General features: G+C 37.7%; 3 protein-coding genes across 11 annotated transcripts in view; 1 reads left to right on the top strand and 2 right to left on the bottom strand.

Annotated features, from left to right (window-relative positions):
* LOC129793397 (cAMP-dependent protein kinase type II regulatory subunit) overlaps positions 1–16,163 on the bottom strand; it is a 109,858-nt gene that overhangs the window by 61,403 nt on the left and 32,292 nt on the right. For 4 of the 6 annotated variants that reach the window (XM_055833384.1, XM_055833389.1, XM_055833385.1 and 1 more), the window contains exon 1: positions 1,755–2,181. The exons of the other annotated variants lie outside the window; for them this stretch is intronic. The gene's annotated coding sequence lies outside the window, so the exon portion shown is untranslated. Of the gene's footprint in view, positions 1–1,754; positions 2,182–16,163 lie in introns of those variants that run through there. 6 annotated transcript variants of the gene reach the window in all.
* Positions 1,245–6,137, top strand: LOC129793344 (condensin-2 complex subunit D3-like). Of its 4 annotated transcripts, none has more exons than XM_055833245.1 (4): positions 1,245–1,514; positions 2,121–2,209; positions 2,589–5,128; positions 5,192–6,137. In XM_055833245.1, exons 3-4 carry the CDS (start codon positions 2,748–2,750, stop codon positions 6,135–6,137), a joined length of 3,327 nt encoding a protein of 1,108 aa, XP_055689220.1. In that variant the 5' UTR covers positions 1,245–1,514; positions 2,121–2,209; positions 2,589–2,747. The 4 variants fall into 4 exon arrangements, with proteins under 4 accessions (XP_055689220.1, XP_055689219.1, XP_055689218.1 ...); XM_055833244.1 differs by having other exon boundaries at positions 2,117–2,209; XM_055833243.1 differs by lacking the exon at positions 1,245–1,514 and having other exon boundaries at positions 2,094–2,209.
* LOC129793379 (lethal(2)neighbour of tid protein 2-like) lies at positions 6,133–7,701 on the bottom strand. The gene is made up of 2 exons (XM_055833352.1): positions 7,431–7,701; positions 6,133–7,359 (listed from the first exon to the last, which is right to left on the bottom strand). The coding sequence occupies exons 1-2, from the start codon at positions 7,699–7,701 to the stop codon at positions 6,155–6,157; spliced, it is 1,476 nt and encodes a 491-aa protein (XP_055689327.1). The 3' UTR covers positions 6,133–6,154.

Below are 16,163 nucleotides of genomic sequence, written 5' to 3'. Positions count from 1 at the left end.
TGATTTTCTAAAAAAAAAAAAAAGAAAATTGTGGGCAGAATTTTAGGATTTTTTAAATTTAAAATTGCACAGTGAAGGAATGGAATTTTAAGTTCAAAATGAATTTAAAGAAATAATGATTTTTTAATTCAGAGAAAAATCTGCCATTACGGTCAGTAATTCTAAAGAATTTCAATTCAAAAATCAATTGCTTTATTTTCTAAACCAATAAGTTGCTCAATTCTATGCTTTGGGAATTTATTAGTTTTTGTTGTCTTTAGAGTAAAACAAATTTTATTTAAAAAATGTGTAGAGAAAAGCAAAGATATTCAGATTTAATAGTAAAAACAAGATTTCATGTGTGTCTATTGGCACAAATTATCTTCATTAAAAGAATTATATTTTAAATTAAAATCTTTATTTTAGCCAAAATAACCAGATTGTAATGAAAATTAATTATTTATGATTTTTTTAATTCTTCATTATCCACAGTTTTATACAATAAATAAATAAAAAATGTTAAAAAAGGATCCAAATAATTTAACTTTAAAAATAAAAACTAAGAAAATAAATAAAATTTGTTCATCCAAGTCAGTGATGTCATGTTACGTTTACTCCGGTAATTTATACGAGCATACTCTTTCAGTTATTTTATCGAATTTAGTCCTCCCCGTTCTCTTCCTTTTTAACAAATTCCATCGTTCATGGAATAAATTATTGCATGGCAATGCCTAATTATTGTTCTAGATTTTAATTTATCACTATCACATAATCAGTTTTGTATTTTAACTAATCCTACCCAATAATTTCCCGACCAGAAAGGCCTTCAATTGGGCTAGATTAAACCTACAAATATAGTTTGAAAATCAATACGGATTAGGCGAGAAGAGCGATAGGAATGATAGGACATGCCAATAAGCCCCAGCTTCTAGGCCATTAGCCCCATTTTCCCAATTCCAGAGCCTTGGGTCAGGATCAGCTTATTTGCCTGTTTTGAGAGCTTCAAAATGTCTTTTTATTGCTCTAAATGAGGGCTTTTTTATGGGCACAGGGAGCTCAGGGCTCGAGTAGCTGGTACGTTTGCATTTTGTCGTGGAATCGAGGCTAATGTTGAGCACTTCTGTGCTCCCTCTGCTCACCCCCTGGTGCAGGCTTTAATTAATTTTGTCACTGTGCGGGCAGAGGCGGAAAATCAAGATAAGGAAAACCTCATTTGCCCGAGAATTGCATTGTGCAAGTCGTAAAAAAAAGTCCTCACTCTCTCTCCGTGCCAGGTGGTTGTGCCCCGAAGGGGAGTTTTCCGTTCGATTTTTCCGGGGCTTTTGGGGTGGTCGAAGCTCACCGCACGCGCCACCCACCTGGGCTCGAAGAGGTGAAAAGTCACCTTTCTGTGGATTTTTCCTCTCCAACCACAAATCAATCGTTGACTCCCACAAACTACCGACCGACAAAAAAAACTCCCGAGACACTGCCGTTCCACCCACACCACGCAGACGAATTTTCACCTGAGTTTTCCTAGTTTTTCCGGAGCACCTGTACGGGGTTAATCCGACAAAAAGGGAAAACCCTTTTTCAATCATTTGTGGAATTTGTGGAGTTAAAAAAAGCTCCTGAAAAAAAAGCCGCAACATGCCCAGGGTGGACTTTTCTGGGAAATCTGCTTTTGGGAAAAGCCCTTGAGGGGGTTTTCCCTTCATTTCCACGATTGATTTTGTTGCGGCGCTCAAGCCAGATTGGAAAGCATTTCAGGGTTTTTTATTTCGTGAAAAACTCACCACAATCGTGAAAATGGTACAGTTTTCCTCAACAACACGTCCTAGGCCTTACTCCTCTGACCACAATTCCCACACAGTGTCGGCGTTTTCACGGAAGGAAACCCTTGGAAAAGTGCTTGAGCCCTTTTTTTTCCTTTTCCACTACTACACCACAAAACCAGCAAAGGTTGAAAAACGTTTTTCTTCTTTTTTCACACAAATGTCGGGAAAATGGGCTTTTCTCTCCACAAAGCCGTCTTTTTCACACACTCTGCACACTCTCACACATCACTCGGACAATTTTCACGGCGCTTTAATTCAATTATCTCCCTATTTTCACAATTTTCCATCGATACTCACTCCTGATTTTGGCAAAATACAAGGCAGACATAGCGTTGGTTGCATCAGCACATCTCGCATCCTCATCTTGGAGATTTGATAGCAGGTGGTGCAGTCAACGATAGGGAGGCATTTCAGTGAGTGCTGATTCTCTAATTGAATTCTGATTCCAATTCAATGTACCATTGTGTTTTTCTTGAATTTCCTGTGAGTTTTCCAGGGTAAAAGTAGTTTTTCCGAATTCAGAAAGTGATATTGCGCCAATTAACGCTAGAAAATAGAAAAATATAAACAATCATAAATAAATGGAGAAATCAAGGAAATCTTCAGGATATGTCGTAGGAATATCCACGGGAATGTTCAATACATACAAGACTGTATTTTATTGGGAAATAAACAAACTTTTCCCACTTTTCTAAACGCCAAGAAAAACGTGAAAATTCACAGAAAATTCGTGAAAAACTATCAGGAAAAATGTGTGAAAGTGATCAGCAACCAATCTATCATCTTTTCCAGCAATTGTCAACATTTTTTGACGATCACCTCGATGCAGAACAATTGACAGAAGTTCTGGCGGCTGAGGATGCGTCTTCGCAGTTGCAGGGAATTCAGCTCCTACAGAAGGTCAAAGATGACGCTTCCTGCTCTTCAATACTCCTCGAAATAACTTCAGAAATGCGAAATATCCGAAATTACGTACATTTCAATAAATCCGATGGCGAGAAGAGTGATCGAGAGCTGTCTACGGTGTCCTGGGATAAAGTTCTCCGGGATATTAAGAAGGATTCCTACTTGACATTCATACAGTGCCTTGTTGGTGTTCTTGGAGTTGATTTTCACGACAAAATATCACGGAAATTGGGGTGTTTAGCTGGGGATTGTTTTGTGCTGACTTTGGTAATTCCCGGAGCAAAGAGATGTGGTGTGTTTGAGGAGTCTCTGCTGCAGACAATTGCAGAGTACCCCAAATATCTGGAGGATGGAAACTTATCGAAGCAGGAAGTGAATGAATTTAAGATATTCCTCCTCACATTGTTGGAAGATTTGCAATTTCTCTTCAAGCACGTCTCTCTGGAGGAATTTGAGGATCTCCGGACGGCAATATGTGTCTCAATGAAGAATATCATTCTTTTCTTCTATCAAAATGGTTACAAAGCTGCCATTGATTGTAGTTTAACTCGGAAAGCTTATGAAATGCTAAAAGATCTCTGTGCAGCTCTTCATGGAGACACAACGAAGAATCTCACAAAGATCTTCTCTCTCACCACGGTGCTACACAATCATAGTGCATCTGGGATTCGAAATACACAGGACATGCCACACAGTGATAGTATTTCGGGATTTTTCATCTACCTTCTTGATCAATTCCCCACAAATACAACGCAAGTCTTGACCACATTCATTGAAGCCACCCTGTCGAATCCGGAGGAGAATATCCGGGCTGAGCAGTACAGTGCAACACTGGAGATTGCTGTGAAGTACGAGAAGGCAATCTTTGAGAAGTGCAACGTCTCAATTGTTCCCTACTTGGAGCGTCTTGTCTGCAGTGAAGATGCCACACAGCGTGCCAATGGGACAGATTTCCTTTCCCGGATAGCCTTGATTGATTGTCAGGTGAATTGGAGTATATTCCAGGAGGAAGTTTCCAAAATTCCGCGTGAAGTAAAGATCTTGCAGCTCTTGCTTACAAAGACAATTGACGTGAATAACAATGTGAAGATGAAGGCACTTTCCGGACTCACAAAGATCTTTTCCGGGGGCAATAGAAATACCCAAAAAATTCTTCGGGCCCTCCTTAAAAATCCCCCGGAGCGGGATGAAGAAATTCCAGGAATTGAGGAGGTCACGGAAGTAGCTGAGGAGTTTCCAAATTATCTCTTTCATTTGCTGCAGAGCAGCTTGGCGCATGTGAGGAAGAATTCTCTGACATTGCTGGAGAATCTTCTTGCGTGGAATGAGAAGCTCCTCGAAAGTGGAGGATTCTTTGAAGAATTAGCCAGATTGGTGGATGATTCATCTTCCCTTGTGCGTCGACAGATCATTTCCACTCTAAATACTCTCATGAAGACCTTCCCACAGAAGGAGGTGGTCATCAAGGGTTGGACACGATGCATTTTACGCCTTATGCGCGACAATGATGGAAAGATTGTGGATGCAGCCATGGAGAGTCTCAAAATGGTAATCTTTGACAATATTGAACGCCATGAAGATTCTTCCACGACAGCTGCTCAGATGCCGTGGATTACGCTACGTACAATGATGCAGCAGGAACAGCGTAAAGTCCTCCGGAGTGCAATGGATTCGTGGATTCGGAATAGTATTGTGACGCAGAAAACACTGGGTATCATTGAGAGTCACACAAACACGGAGAATGCCACAGAAGCATGGCTCCTACTCTCCTTGGTTGCGCCTAAGATGCATACTAAAGATCCTGATAGGGTAGTTCTGGCTTTTGTGGACACCCTGAACTCTTCATCGGCAAATCTTGTCAATCAACACTTTATGCTGGAAATCATTCACGCCTGGATGCCCCATTTTAGTCGTACCACACTCAATAATCTCTACAACCTCATCCAGCGACATCTCTCCGAAGGGAATCTCCCAACATCCCTCGTTAGCCCACTCTACAATGTCTGCCTGAAGCAGAGACAATCTGCCGAGATGGAGCACGATCGGGAGTGGATAATTACTCTCAATGCCATTGCGGAAGATTTTGTGTGGACGCATAGACTACAGCTGACCAGCAGTGAGTGGGAGATCAATCAAAAGATGGTGAATTTCCTCTACATCTACTCGGAGACAAGTATGGATCTGACGCAGAAGCCACGTCAGAGATTCCTTGACTTCTTCTACCAGCTTTTACGTGAATGTCGTGTGACTCAAGCCTCCAATCCGGAGAAATGCTGCACCCTGGTCATCTTTGTCAGCAGGCTGGCCATTAGGGATACGGATATTGCAGCTGAGGTACTTCCGGAACTTGGGAAGCTTCTCAAAACTACACAACATAAGAGTGTGGCTTGCAACATTATCGTTGCGCTCACGAATTTGTGCAAGAAGTAAGTTTGCTTTGAAATGAAAAAGAATGAACAGAAGATCTTATTCCCCGCTCTTCTTTCCAGGCACACAACTCTCACGGAGCCAATTATGCAGGAAGTTGTGTCCAAATTGAAAGCATCCGTCACGGTGATTCGCTACAAAGCTCTATCAGCTCTCACGACCCTCGTAATGCAGGACTACATCAAGATGCGCGGGCGTCTGCTTATGAACGTCCTGGCGGCTATTGTGGATCCCTGTAGATCAATTGCCAGAGCTGCTGCTGGGATGGTGCTGAAGTATGTAGAAGAGAAGAATCGTCTGCTCCTCCAGACGAGCTTTCTGGAAGTGATCTACGTCTACAATGGCTACATGTATGAACGCTTTGAGGTCTTCAATACAGCCGAAATGGATGATGAAGTGTGTCCCCTTCAAGGGAAATCAAAGCGTCATCTGCGCTTCCTCCTGTATCGATTCTTCCTGCAAAACTTCACGGATTTGCAATTGCTAATGTTCCTCAATAATGTGGCAACGGTTCAGGAGAAAATCCACAAGGAGACACTAATTAAAACGCCCGAAAGTGTGGAAGCTCTCGAGGATTTAGTGGAAGTTTTTACGAGAGTTTGTGAATTTAAATCCTGGACAATGCTAAAGAGTGCTGGTAATTCCCGGGATCCAGATGATTTACCTGATGAGGAGGTAGATTTGCCAATTGTGCAGGAGAAGTCTGAAGAAGCGGGGAATCCTGAGGATATTGGAAATCTTAAGCAAGCTATTCCGGTTCTGGATAAAATGGTAGCAATTCTACCGAAGTTTGTTACCCGGATGGAAGCTTTCGATGGGAGGCTAAAGGACAAAGTAGACATCTTCTGTGAGGCTGTTTGTGATAATTTCAAATCCTTCGTTGAGTACGCCCAACCAGAGAAGTTCTGGAAGAAGTATCGAGATGTTAAGCGACAAAAGAAGCCCCAGGCAGCTGTGGAGAAAGTTTTGAATTTCGAGGAGGAGGATGAAGAAGACTTTGATATGTGATTGCAAAAGTTTATTGGTCAGTGTTTTGTGAGGAGTTTCCGGGAGATTCCACTGAGAATGGCAACGTGACACATGTGCAGGAGAAGGCTGGAGAAATTTGTACTTGGATAGGTGTTCCAGGTGAATTCAATAACAGCCAGAAGGAGGAATTTGACGCTCGTCCGGAAGTCTGTGCACCACACCAAGTAGGGCAAGGAGTGAAAGTACCAAACGTAGAATTGATAGTGAAGGCTCCGGGAGAAGACGATGCCAATGAAGTTGCAAAGAAAGATGGGAAGGATGGCCAGCTGGGTGCATCGATCAAAATGAATTGAATATTTCTCTTCACTGGGCTCTTCCACAACTGGCGGTGGTCCAGTGCTGTTCATCTTGAGACCCTTCTCGAAAGCACTGAGGAATTTCTCCTGATCCGGAGATAGCTTCTCTTCGTTCTCTTGACTTCCAACCTGAACTTGCTTCCTGCGCCGCTGCTTTTGACGCTTCTGAGACTCCACTTCGGCATTTTTGGCATCAATCTGTGGCTGTAACTGAAGCTGAAGCTGCCGGAGGCGACAGTAATTCTGAAAGTAGCGAAAAGCCGGCCGGGAAAGCACGAGGAGAAATATTGCATGCCCCAGGAGAAGTCCAATGTGAAAATTTCTACTAATGAAGACTTCCTCTGATAGAAAGCGATAGTTCACCGTCCATTTGTGCTCAAATACCCTGCCGAGATCAAAGCTACCCTTGATGTATTCCAGCGGATAAGTCAGGAGGAATGGAGCTCCCAGAAGCAACTGAACTCCTGCACAAATAGCCAACTGAAGCATTGTCTTCACATAGCCTAAGTTTGTGATGTAAAACAGGAGTATTGCTGGAGCAAACAGTAGAATATTCATCTTCACAGAGACTCCTAAGCTCAGAAAGATGCTCCCCAAGTTCCATTTGTTGTCCAGGAAGCAATTAAGTGCAGCATACAAAAAGATAATTGCCACGGGATCATTGAAAAGCCTCAAAACATAAATTGAATGGATCCTGTAGGATGTGAATGTGGTGATAAGGAGCACATATGGTGGAACTTTTTGGGATTTCGAGTAAATTCTCAGCACCAAGAACATCTGCATCAAATAGATCCCAATGAAAATGTACTGAGCCAATTGGATGTTCTTCCCATAGTTGGTCAGGAAGTACAGCACACTGTAGATGTACACAAAGCCAGCTGGGTACACCAGAGGTCCCGTGTCACCTAAAAATAGAGCAATTCCGGTCATCTCCTGGATCTATTTTTGGAAGAGACAATCTCAACGTGCATCTCACCTCGAAGCATAGCATAGTTGAGGGTACCATTGAGGAATCCCTCACATTCCTGCATGTATGCCACCCAATCAATCTCCGTGTAAGGCACCCGGAGAACAACAGCTACATTCAGGAGGAGTTCTGCCAGCAAAATCGCCCACGTAACAACCGGCAGCCGGGATGGTTCGAAAAGGAGGGACTTTGCAAAGGTAATTGTGGCATATTTTCGCAAAAATTGCATCACTTTATTTGATTTTCCACCCTGACTTGCATTTTGTCTCACTTTTCCCATTTTTTATTGCTTTTTGGGGTACCTTTTTGCTGCCTCTTCTCAGATGAATCGCATTGTTTTCCCGGAACACGTCACAGAAACTGAGCTACTTTGAGGTTATGTAACTACCGCGCGGAATTTTTTGAAAAGTAACGGCAATCATCATTTTTCTTTTGATTATTCTTCCGATTCTTCCTCCAGGTTTTCCATTGGTATTTTATTGCTTTAGCACATTGTTTTAGTTCTTTTTTATTTAAAGAAAAGACATACTTTGAAATAGAGCCTAAGCAGATAAAAAATTTACTTATTTCTAAGAAAGCTTAAGATTGTAATAAAGCGTCCTTTTAGTATTTGTTTTTCAATTTTTGATTAGTTTTTTAAAGAGATCTTAGCAAATAAAAGTTTAGCAAAAGTTTGCAAGAAATCTAAAAGTTTTTTTTTTCTTTTGATTGAATGGAAAACAATAGATACCCAATCACGGTATTCTATTATTTCGTTAGTTTACAATTCGCCATTTTGATTTTTTTCTCAACTAATTCTCACTAACTTATCAATAATGGAAAAATAAAGTACTTAACCAAGAATAATAAAAAGTGTGGAAAAGAGTTTAAAAAATGCAAAAATAAAGATAGGAAAAGCAATAAAACAAAGCAGGATTATCTCTAAATGGCATAATCCACACCCCAAAGTAAATATCGAATGCAAAATATACAGCTTGGCGAGCATTTTGGATGACGTGAGTGAATTTTTGATGATAATTGCAATTGTCGTACTGCATTCATCACATAAATAATCGTCTCCTCTTGAGATAAATTCGTGGAAATTAAAAGCAAATGCCTTTTGGCATAAATTAGAATTAACAGCACAAAAAAAATGAAAATTAAAATGTGTGCGCGTTCATTTGAGAAATGTTAGTGAGAAATTCTCTTATAAAATGCAAAAAAAAACTGCAAAAGTGTTGGATACTTACCTACATTTACAAATGCGCGTAAAACTAATACAAAATAACATTTCTTGAGTTATTTTTCCGCTTTTTTGTTGCTCGGGGTGTTCGGTGTTGAAGGCACCACAGATGAAGAAATACGATAACCATCCAATAAGACGATTTCTTGGACGATCCTCCGAATTTTTTTTGAACAGTTTGAGATTGTAAAAAATCGCATAATTATCATGCATAATTTGATGATTTCGATGGATTTTTGAAGTAAACATCATCGAAGAGTTTTGTATTTTGTATCATAAAGTGTGCCCATGTCTGTTGAAGAGTCAGTAAAAATTGCTTCGAAACCGTTGGAGCAAGGGGATATTATCTGTTAGAGTTTGAAGAATGAATTCGTTAATAGTTATGGGGTACAAATTTGTAAAATTAATCCAATTTGATAAATTATGTAAATCTTGATAAACTATTGCAAACTTAATGAAAAGCAATATGGCAGAAATGAAAAATGGCGTCATAAAAAGGACGCTACTCCATTTCCCAAAAGAAAAAAAACCTTTTATATGATGAGTTTCTCCGTGGAATTAATCCGATATAAATTCACCTGTGCCAATTGCGCGGGAAGACATTAAAAAGGTAAAATTATGGGTGTTTTATTTAGGTGTTTAGTGCAATGTTTAAAATGCCATGTCACGAATTTTGATGCACAAAATATCACCTCAAATGCAATAAGAGTGCACATTTTGTGAATAATTGCAAAGCAATATTAAGTGGGAAGACTGTTTGTGAGAGATGTTTCTATATGGGTGCGGCCATTTGTGAGTTTTTAATATAAAACGATCTCTCCGGAGGATTAGGCAATAAGCAAAATGTCGATTTTGTGATATAAAATTTCAATTTCCAAGCGCAATATTTGGGTGAGAGATTGTTGATTTTCCAAACAATTTGGGGTCACTGGATCACCATCGAATTTATTGGGTCATGTGTTGTGATTAATTTTCTGGAAGATCAATCTTTTGACCCCATACACACATGCTCCATATCCGCAAGTGGGTGCGAGGAACAATGAGGAAAAAAAAGGGGGAAAAGCGGAAAACTCAAGCGCATAAGTTGCTCTTGAAATTTATAAAATGTCATACATAGATAAAATTTATCAAATGATCCTCAAATGACTTCTGAAAATGCACAAAGATCGCAAAAAGTCCTTCTAGACTTTATCTCGCGGTCCTCGCGGGCACTTCAATGTCTTTTTCCTTTGTGGAAAAAATGTGTTGAAAAAGCCACTTGAAATAAACAATAAATATATTTAACATTGTAATGGCATTCCTTGTGTGGAACTTTTGGTATTGAGAATGATGACAGTTTGTGATCATATTGCATCATCTTTCGCGCGTTGATCACCCAAAAATTACCCATTTTGGCATCTTCGTGCCCGTTTTCGAGGACTTTTCTTTTCTGGCAGTCCAAAAATGTAGTTTTGTGCATTTTTTTGCTGTCATTACAGTGCGAATAATTTCCATGCGCTTGCAAATTGAGGGGCTAATCAAAAGGTACACACACCGTAGTTTTATCTAATCGTGACTAATGAGTTTATTGGACACTTAAGAAATTACCATTTTGTTACCGAGAGGAAAACTTTTTGTGTCGTTCAACGGAGTTTTTGATGTTCAAATGAACAAAAAAAAAATGCCGAAAAACTTTTAAAATAAACTAAAATTGATTTATTTGAAGTTTTGAAAGTTTTTTTGCTTCTTCATCAGCCCTACAAATACATAAAAAAAACTTTTCATGTAACAAAAACACAAATAATCAGCTAATTGACAAACCCCTTACTTTACCAGAATACATACTGAGAAACTGTTCATTGCAAGTAATATGGATTAATGCCAAGTTATTGGTTAATTTTATAGCTTTGATTGTTTGAATCTCAGAGTAGAGTTTCTATGTATTTTTATTAAATCATTTTGCTCTTTAAAATTATTAAATATTATTAAATTCTCTTTGGAATGTTTAAGAAAACTCAAGTGAATGAAAAGGCATGTGTTCTATAATTCTATAAACCGATTAAGATTATGTTGAAAAAAAATTGTATGTGTGCTTTTTTATTCAAGAATTTTTCGTAAAACGAGCTGAAAAAGTATTTAAAGCATTAAACTCTGTTCAAATTAATTTAGCACTGAGCCTCCACCAGATTACAGTCAGCGAGAAGTACCCAATGAGAAGGCTTTGTCCGTATTATTTATTAGCCAATCATAAAGCTCTTCTTTGCAATAAAGATTATTCTTATTCATTTATATTTCTTGAAAAGTTATTTGATTTTAGTTTTATTCAAAGGTTTCGGTAGAACGTTATTTTATGTAGTACATAAAAATTCACAATAATAAGCCCTTTTCCCACGATAGTGACCCAAGCATGTTCATGGGGCCAAGACACAAGGCTATTTTGAGGAAAATAGAGAGGGGGCAAAGAAAATAATTTGTAGAGTCAAATATTTTTAGGCGTTATCTATACTGGAAAATACATAAATGTAAAAAAAAACATTAAATTTCCATGGATGATGATGCCGAGGTCGTTTTGTTTGGCTGCTGGTATCGAAAGCGGACACGAAGACTCGAAAAATAATTTACATATATCTCTATATTAATATTTATTGTACAATTAAGCAATAACAGGGCTGCAATTACTCAACATTTGTCAAGATAAACACTCTCTGTGAGGGGGACCCCAATGAGAGGTGTGAGCGGGGCTCCATACAAGATTGTATATTTGTGAAAAACAAGTTGAAAACATTTTGAAATTTATACAAAATATTGAATCATTAATTGAAAAGACAGAAAATCATTTATTCCTTTGATCAGGGAGAGAGAGTTCCACCAGTCTATGGGGCCAGACTATTTGTCATGGCGTATGGAAAGTTAACAAAAGTATGGGAAGTTTGTGACAAATATAAATTTTAATTGTATATAAAGCGTTGGCCTCTTTGTTAAGAAGAAAAAAATGCGTGTTATCAATCACCTACAAGTTGTGGACGAAGATAAGAATAAGAATGCAATTTATCTGTTAATTGTATAGCGTTGAACTTTTTCTCGGGGCTGAGCGACTCATTATGGTAGAGAGAAGTAGACCAACAAAAGAAAATTCAATTGATTTGCTGCCCTAATCACTGTAAGATACTTGACTTTTATTTCTTTAATTTGTGTGTAAAGTGATAAAGAATTATCTCATACACTCAAATGTATTTTTTTCCTTCATATGTTATCGACCCATGTGGAAAAGGCATGCAAAACGCGACTTGCGTGCACCCAACTTTTCCACAGACAAAGTGCGTGATTTACCCAAAGCTTAATTTCAACTTCTTCAAGTTAGAAAAAAAATCATTTCAAAATATTTTTCAGAAGTATGTTCATGATTAATTTGCAAAGTCTAATCTTCACCCCAAAAAAAATTCCTTCGCGATTCGCAAGATTGTTGCTTTTTGTGCCACACCAGAAAATATACTTTTCATGCTCTTCGCAAAAAAAATCAGTCATTGATAACCCAAATTCTACCAATTTTTTCGCCCCTTCTGTGCAAAATTTTGCACAGAATTGAAAACATTTTTAATTAATATTCGGGTCAGTTGAATAGAGGAAGGCAATTTCATCAGACACTCATTCGATTGCGATTAGGTTCTCAACAGAATCACCCCCAAAATTTAATGGGTTATGCAATCTTTTAGTGTGAAAAAAAAAATGTTTTGAGCATAAAAAGAAATTTGATAGTCTTTTTGCTCCCAGAAACAAACACTCAAAATAGACTTACGAGCAATAAACAACTCTCTCCTTCGTGGTTTTGATAATTCTTTAGATGCATCACTGTTTTGTCTATACTTACGTCAATACTTTTTGGCTCATCATCGAATTACATTATTGATAGAAAAAAGTACTTATTTATATTTTAATTCGTTTGAACAGCAAACAGATAAGGAGTTTATTCATTTTATTTCTTTTTCACAGTTCTGCTGAAAATTATAGAATCTTTGAAATTATTATTTTGAATCTTTCTTTAAAGATTTGTTTAAAACTAAAACTATTTTCTTTCAGTAAGGTACTAGGAATATCTTAAAAAGTTTTAAATGAGTTTACCCTATGAAATTTTAATAAAAAGTTATAACTATAACTCAAATTAGTTAAGGTTCTAAAATATTTTTTTGTCTAGGGGAGACCGGGGCTAATAAAGTCACTTAAGGGTTTTAAAAAAGGTCAAAACATATTTTCCAAATAGATAAAGCGAAATGAATAGCTCATTTCTTTAGGAAATTTACTGCCCTAACTCTTTCTCAGATCATTTTGTTCTATCTAGCTAGGAAATATGATATTTTAAGCTTTTTCAAAACCCTTAAGTGACTTTATTAGCCCCGGTCTCCCCTATATATTTTGCGTATAAGTATAATATCCTTTCCATGTTGTTATCTGGTGTATGTGAAGAGGGTGTTCACTAGGCGTAAAAGTAGTTTTATCAGACAAATTGGTTTCTGCTCAGTCAGTATGAAGTGTTCTCTGTGATTTTGTTAGGAGTCAAATGAAGACGAAAAAAATATGATTGCGATAAGACATTTTATTGATCTTATCAGTGAGAATGGGATGTGTCACAGAATATCTGTTTCCAGGGTATTTTTCTTTCCGTGCATTTCTGTCGAAAAACTCCAACCATCCTTGCAACACATTGTGTTTATTCACACCAGAATATTATGGCTTTTGTACCGAAATAAGCTTTCAGAATGCAGATAAGATGATGTACGTATGTACATAATCCTCATACATATGTATATACATTCATATTACTGTGTGTAGTTACTCCTCCCTCCCACCAATCTTTCATCGACCATTTCTTCCTTTTATACAATTATTATTATAGTTTCTTCTTCCACTATATTTAGTAGACATGTTGACCAGAAGTTGGGTAAATAAGAATTAAAATTGAATGCAACGATCGCGTATGAATGTATTAGTTGTTTTTGTTATTCACCAGAAGCTCATAAGAGTGCGAAAGCACGAATCTGCTTGATTTCACTTTGTGCCTTTCAGAGTTATGTATTTGTTGGTGCTAAAATAATACAGCATTTTATGATAATAATAGGACTTTATTGAATGCTAAATTGTTTTGCGATTGTATAGAATTTTCCTATTATACCATCGTGTTTTTCTTTTCCCCAACGGGCTTCACAACACTCAAGTGGGGCTCACTTACACTCGTGCTCTTGTTGATCGACTATAGCCTCCCACCGCCCACTCGAAAGCGCACATTATGCTGGCAAAATTTCTGAAAAAAAATTCTTTTCAAATTAAAAGATTTTATGATCTTTTTGGCGGTATTCTAAGATAAATATAAAGATCAAAATAAAGAAAAAAACCAAGATTTGGTATTCTACTTTAAAATTCCAAGAAATTTTCAGGATAATCTTGGAAATTCAAAATATTTCAAGATTTGGTATTCTAAGATAGAGATTTACGGTCGAACCATAACCTAAAAATCTTGTTTCTTCATACAACTTCCAAGACTTTTAGTATTCTGAGATACGAATCAAAATCAAAATAAAGATTTACAAAATGAGTTGTCAAAAGAGACTTGGATAAAAATATTCCAAGATTCTGTATTCTACGATAGAGATTTACGGTCTTATTATAACGTAAAATGTCTTGGATTTATGTGAAATTCCAAGACGGTTTTGGGGTCCTTTGAAAAATTGGTTTTTAAATGAGGTAAAGGCAATGTAAATTCAGTATGGGAGATATGAAAACTCTTGTACAAATATGGGATGCAGATGCAAAATGACGTGTTTTTGCCGGAATTGTGTTCACTCCATCTTGCTAATGATAGAGTGACCTCCGGGTTGTACCAGGATTGTCAAATCTTGGACAAATACGTGATGTTGGTGCAAAATTTTTTGTTTTTCACTGGAATTGTGGTCACTTCTCCTTTGTAATGGTGGAGTGACCTCCGGATTGGCGATCTCATCCCCGGATTGTCACATCCTGGACAATCCTGGGATGCTGGTGCAAAAATGTTTGTTTTTTGCCGGAATTATGGTCACTTCTCCTTTGTAATGATAAAGTTACCTCCAGATTGGGGATCTCATCCCAGGATTGTCACATCCTGGACAATCCTGGAATGCTGGTGCAAAATTGTGGGTTTTTCGACAGAATTGTGGTCACTCCTGATTGGTAATGATGGAGTGACCTCCAGATTGAGGCTCTCATCCCAGGATTATCAAGTCCTGGACAATTAGGGGATGCTGGTGCAAAATTGTGGGTTTTTCGACGGATTTGTGGTCACTTCCTATTAGTAATGTTGGAGTGACCACTACTCTGGCGAAAAACAAACATTTTTGCACCAGCATCCCAGGATTGTCCAGGATGTTACAATCCGGGGATGAGATGCCCAATCAGGAGATCACTTTATCATTACCAATGAGAAGTGACCACTAATCCTGGAAAAAAATTAAAAGATTGCCCCAGAATCCCAGGATTGTCCAGGATATGACAATCCTGGGATGAGATCCTTAATCCGAAGGTCACTCCATCAATAGCAAGAAGAAGTGACCACGATTCCTAAGAAAAATTCAAAATTTTGCAGTAGCATACCCCCCCCCCCCCAGTTACCGCCAAATTATCATAATCTGGAGGCAGAAAACACCTCTCCGACAATATTCATTCCATTCCCGGAGCAATAATGCCTGGGAATAATAGCCGAGATTATACAATCAGGGCTCCTGGATGTAATGGCAATAGGGAAGAAATTCCCATGAAGTGTTTAAATTTCGTTCAATTGTCATCTGAGAGCGAACGAGAAAGCGCAATAGAAAAAAATTAATGCGTTAGAAAGAGATATCGCTAAAGTTTTCTTGGCGCGAAGCTGAAACCAAGAAACTGACAAGTAGGATAACGCAAATTTTGATTTTACTTTCCTGGATAATTCGTCGTAAAGTAGAATACCGACAGTCTTGGTCTTTATTTTGATTTTTATCTTGATCTTGAAAGGTGTCTCTATCCTAGAATACCACCCTTTTGTTCCATTTTATTTTGGATTTTTCCTATTTCTTTGCTATATTTTTCTTTCTGTTAAGAAAGTTAAGCGTTTTCTAAAAAGTGAAGAAGTTTACGCAAACCGGGATACACGTAACGCTATCGGTTATAGATATAAACAAATTAAACTAAAAAATAGGGATCAACTGAGAAAAGCGGTAAATATTTTGTCTAAAAAAAACAAAAAGTGACGTCAACATTAATATTTTTGTCTCTTTTAATTTAGACTAAATATGTTTCAAACTTTTTTGTATTTTTCGTAGGAAAAGTGAGATGAAAAATCACAATAGTGACATAGACCTCATTGTTTGAACTTATTGGACAAATATTTTTCGACTTTTTCCAGCTGATCCCATTCTCTATAAGATTATTTCCTCAAATGAGGAGTTTTTTTCATCCAAAGTCATAATAAATTCCTTTTCAGAACTGATCATATTTCTTTCTTTTTGGAAAGTTTCTAAAAATAATAAAAATATCTTGCT

This window comes from Lutzomyia longipalpis, chromosome 3, assembly GCF_024334085.1.
Source record: "Lutzomyia longipalpis isolate SR_M1_2022 chromosome 3, ASM2433408v1".
Classification (NCBI taxonomy): domain Eukaryota; kingdom Metazoa; phylum Arthropoda; class Insecta; order Diptera; family Psychodidae; genus Lutzomyia; species Lutzomyia longipalpis.
Note: the sequence above shows the minus strand (reverse complement) of the source record. Positions and strands in the feature narration are given on the sequence as shown.

Bases quoted from the DNA above. Each gene is read 5' to 3' on its own strand.
- LOC129793344 (XM_055833241.1), top strand. From the start codon at position 2,547: ATGTGTGAAAGTGATCAGCAACCAATCTATCATCTTTTCCAGCAATTG. The intron at 5,129-5,191 runs GTAAGTTTGCTT...TCTTCTTTCCAG, and splicing joins CTCACGAATTTGTGCAAGAA to GCACACAACTCTCACGGAGC.
- LOC129793379 (XM_055833352.1), bottom strand. From the start codon at position 7,701: ATGGGAAAAGTGAGACAAAATGCAAGTCAGGGTGGAAAATCAAATAAA. The intron at 7,360-7,430 runs GTGAGATGCACG...CTCTATTTTTAG, and splicing joins CAACTATGCTATGCTTCGAG to GTGACACGGGACCTCTGGTG.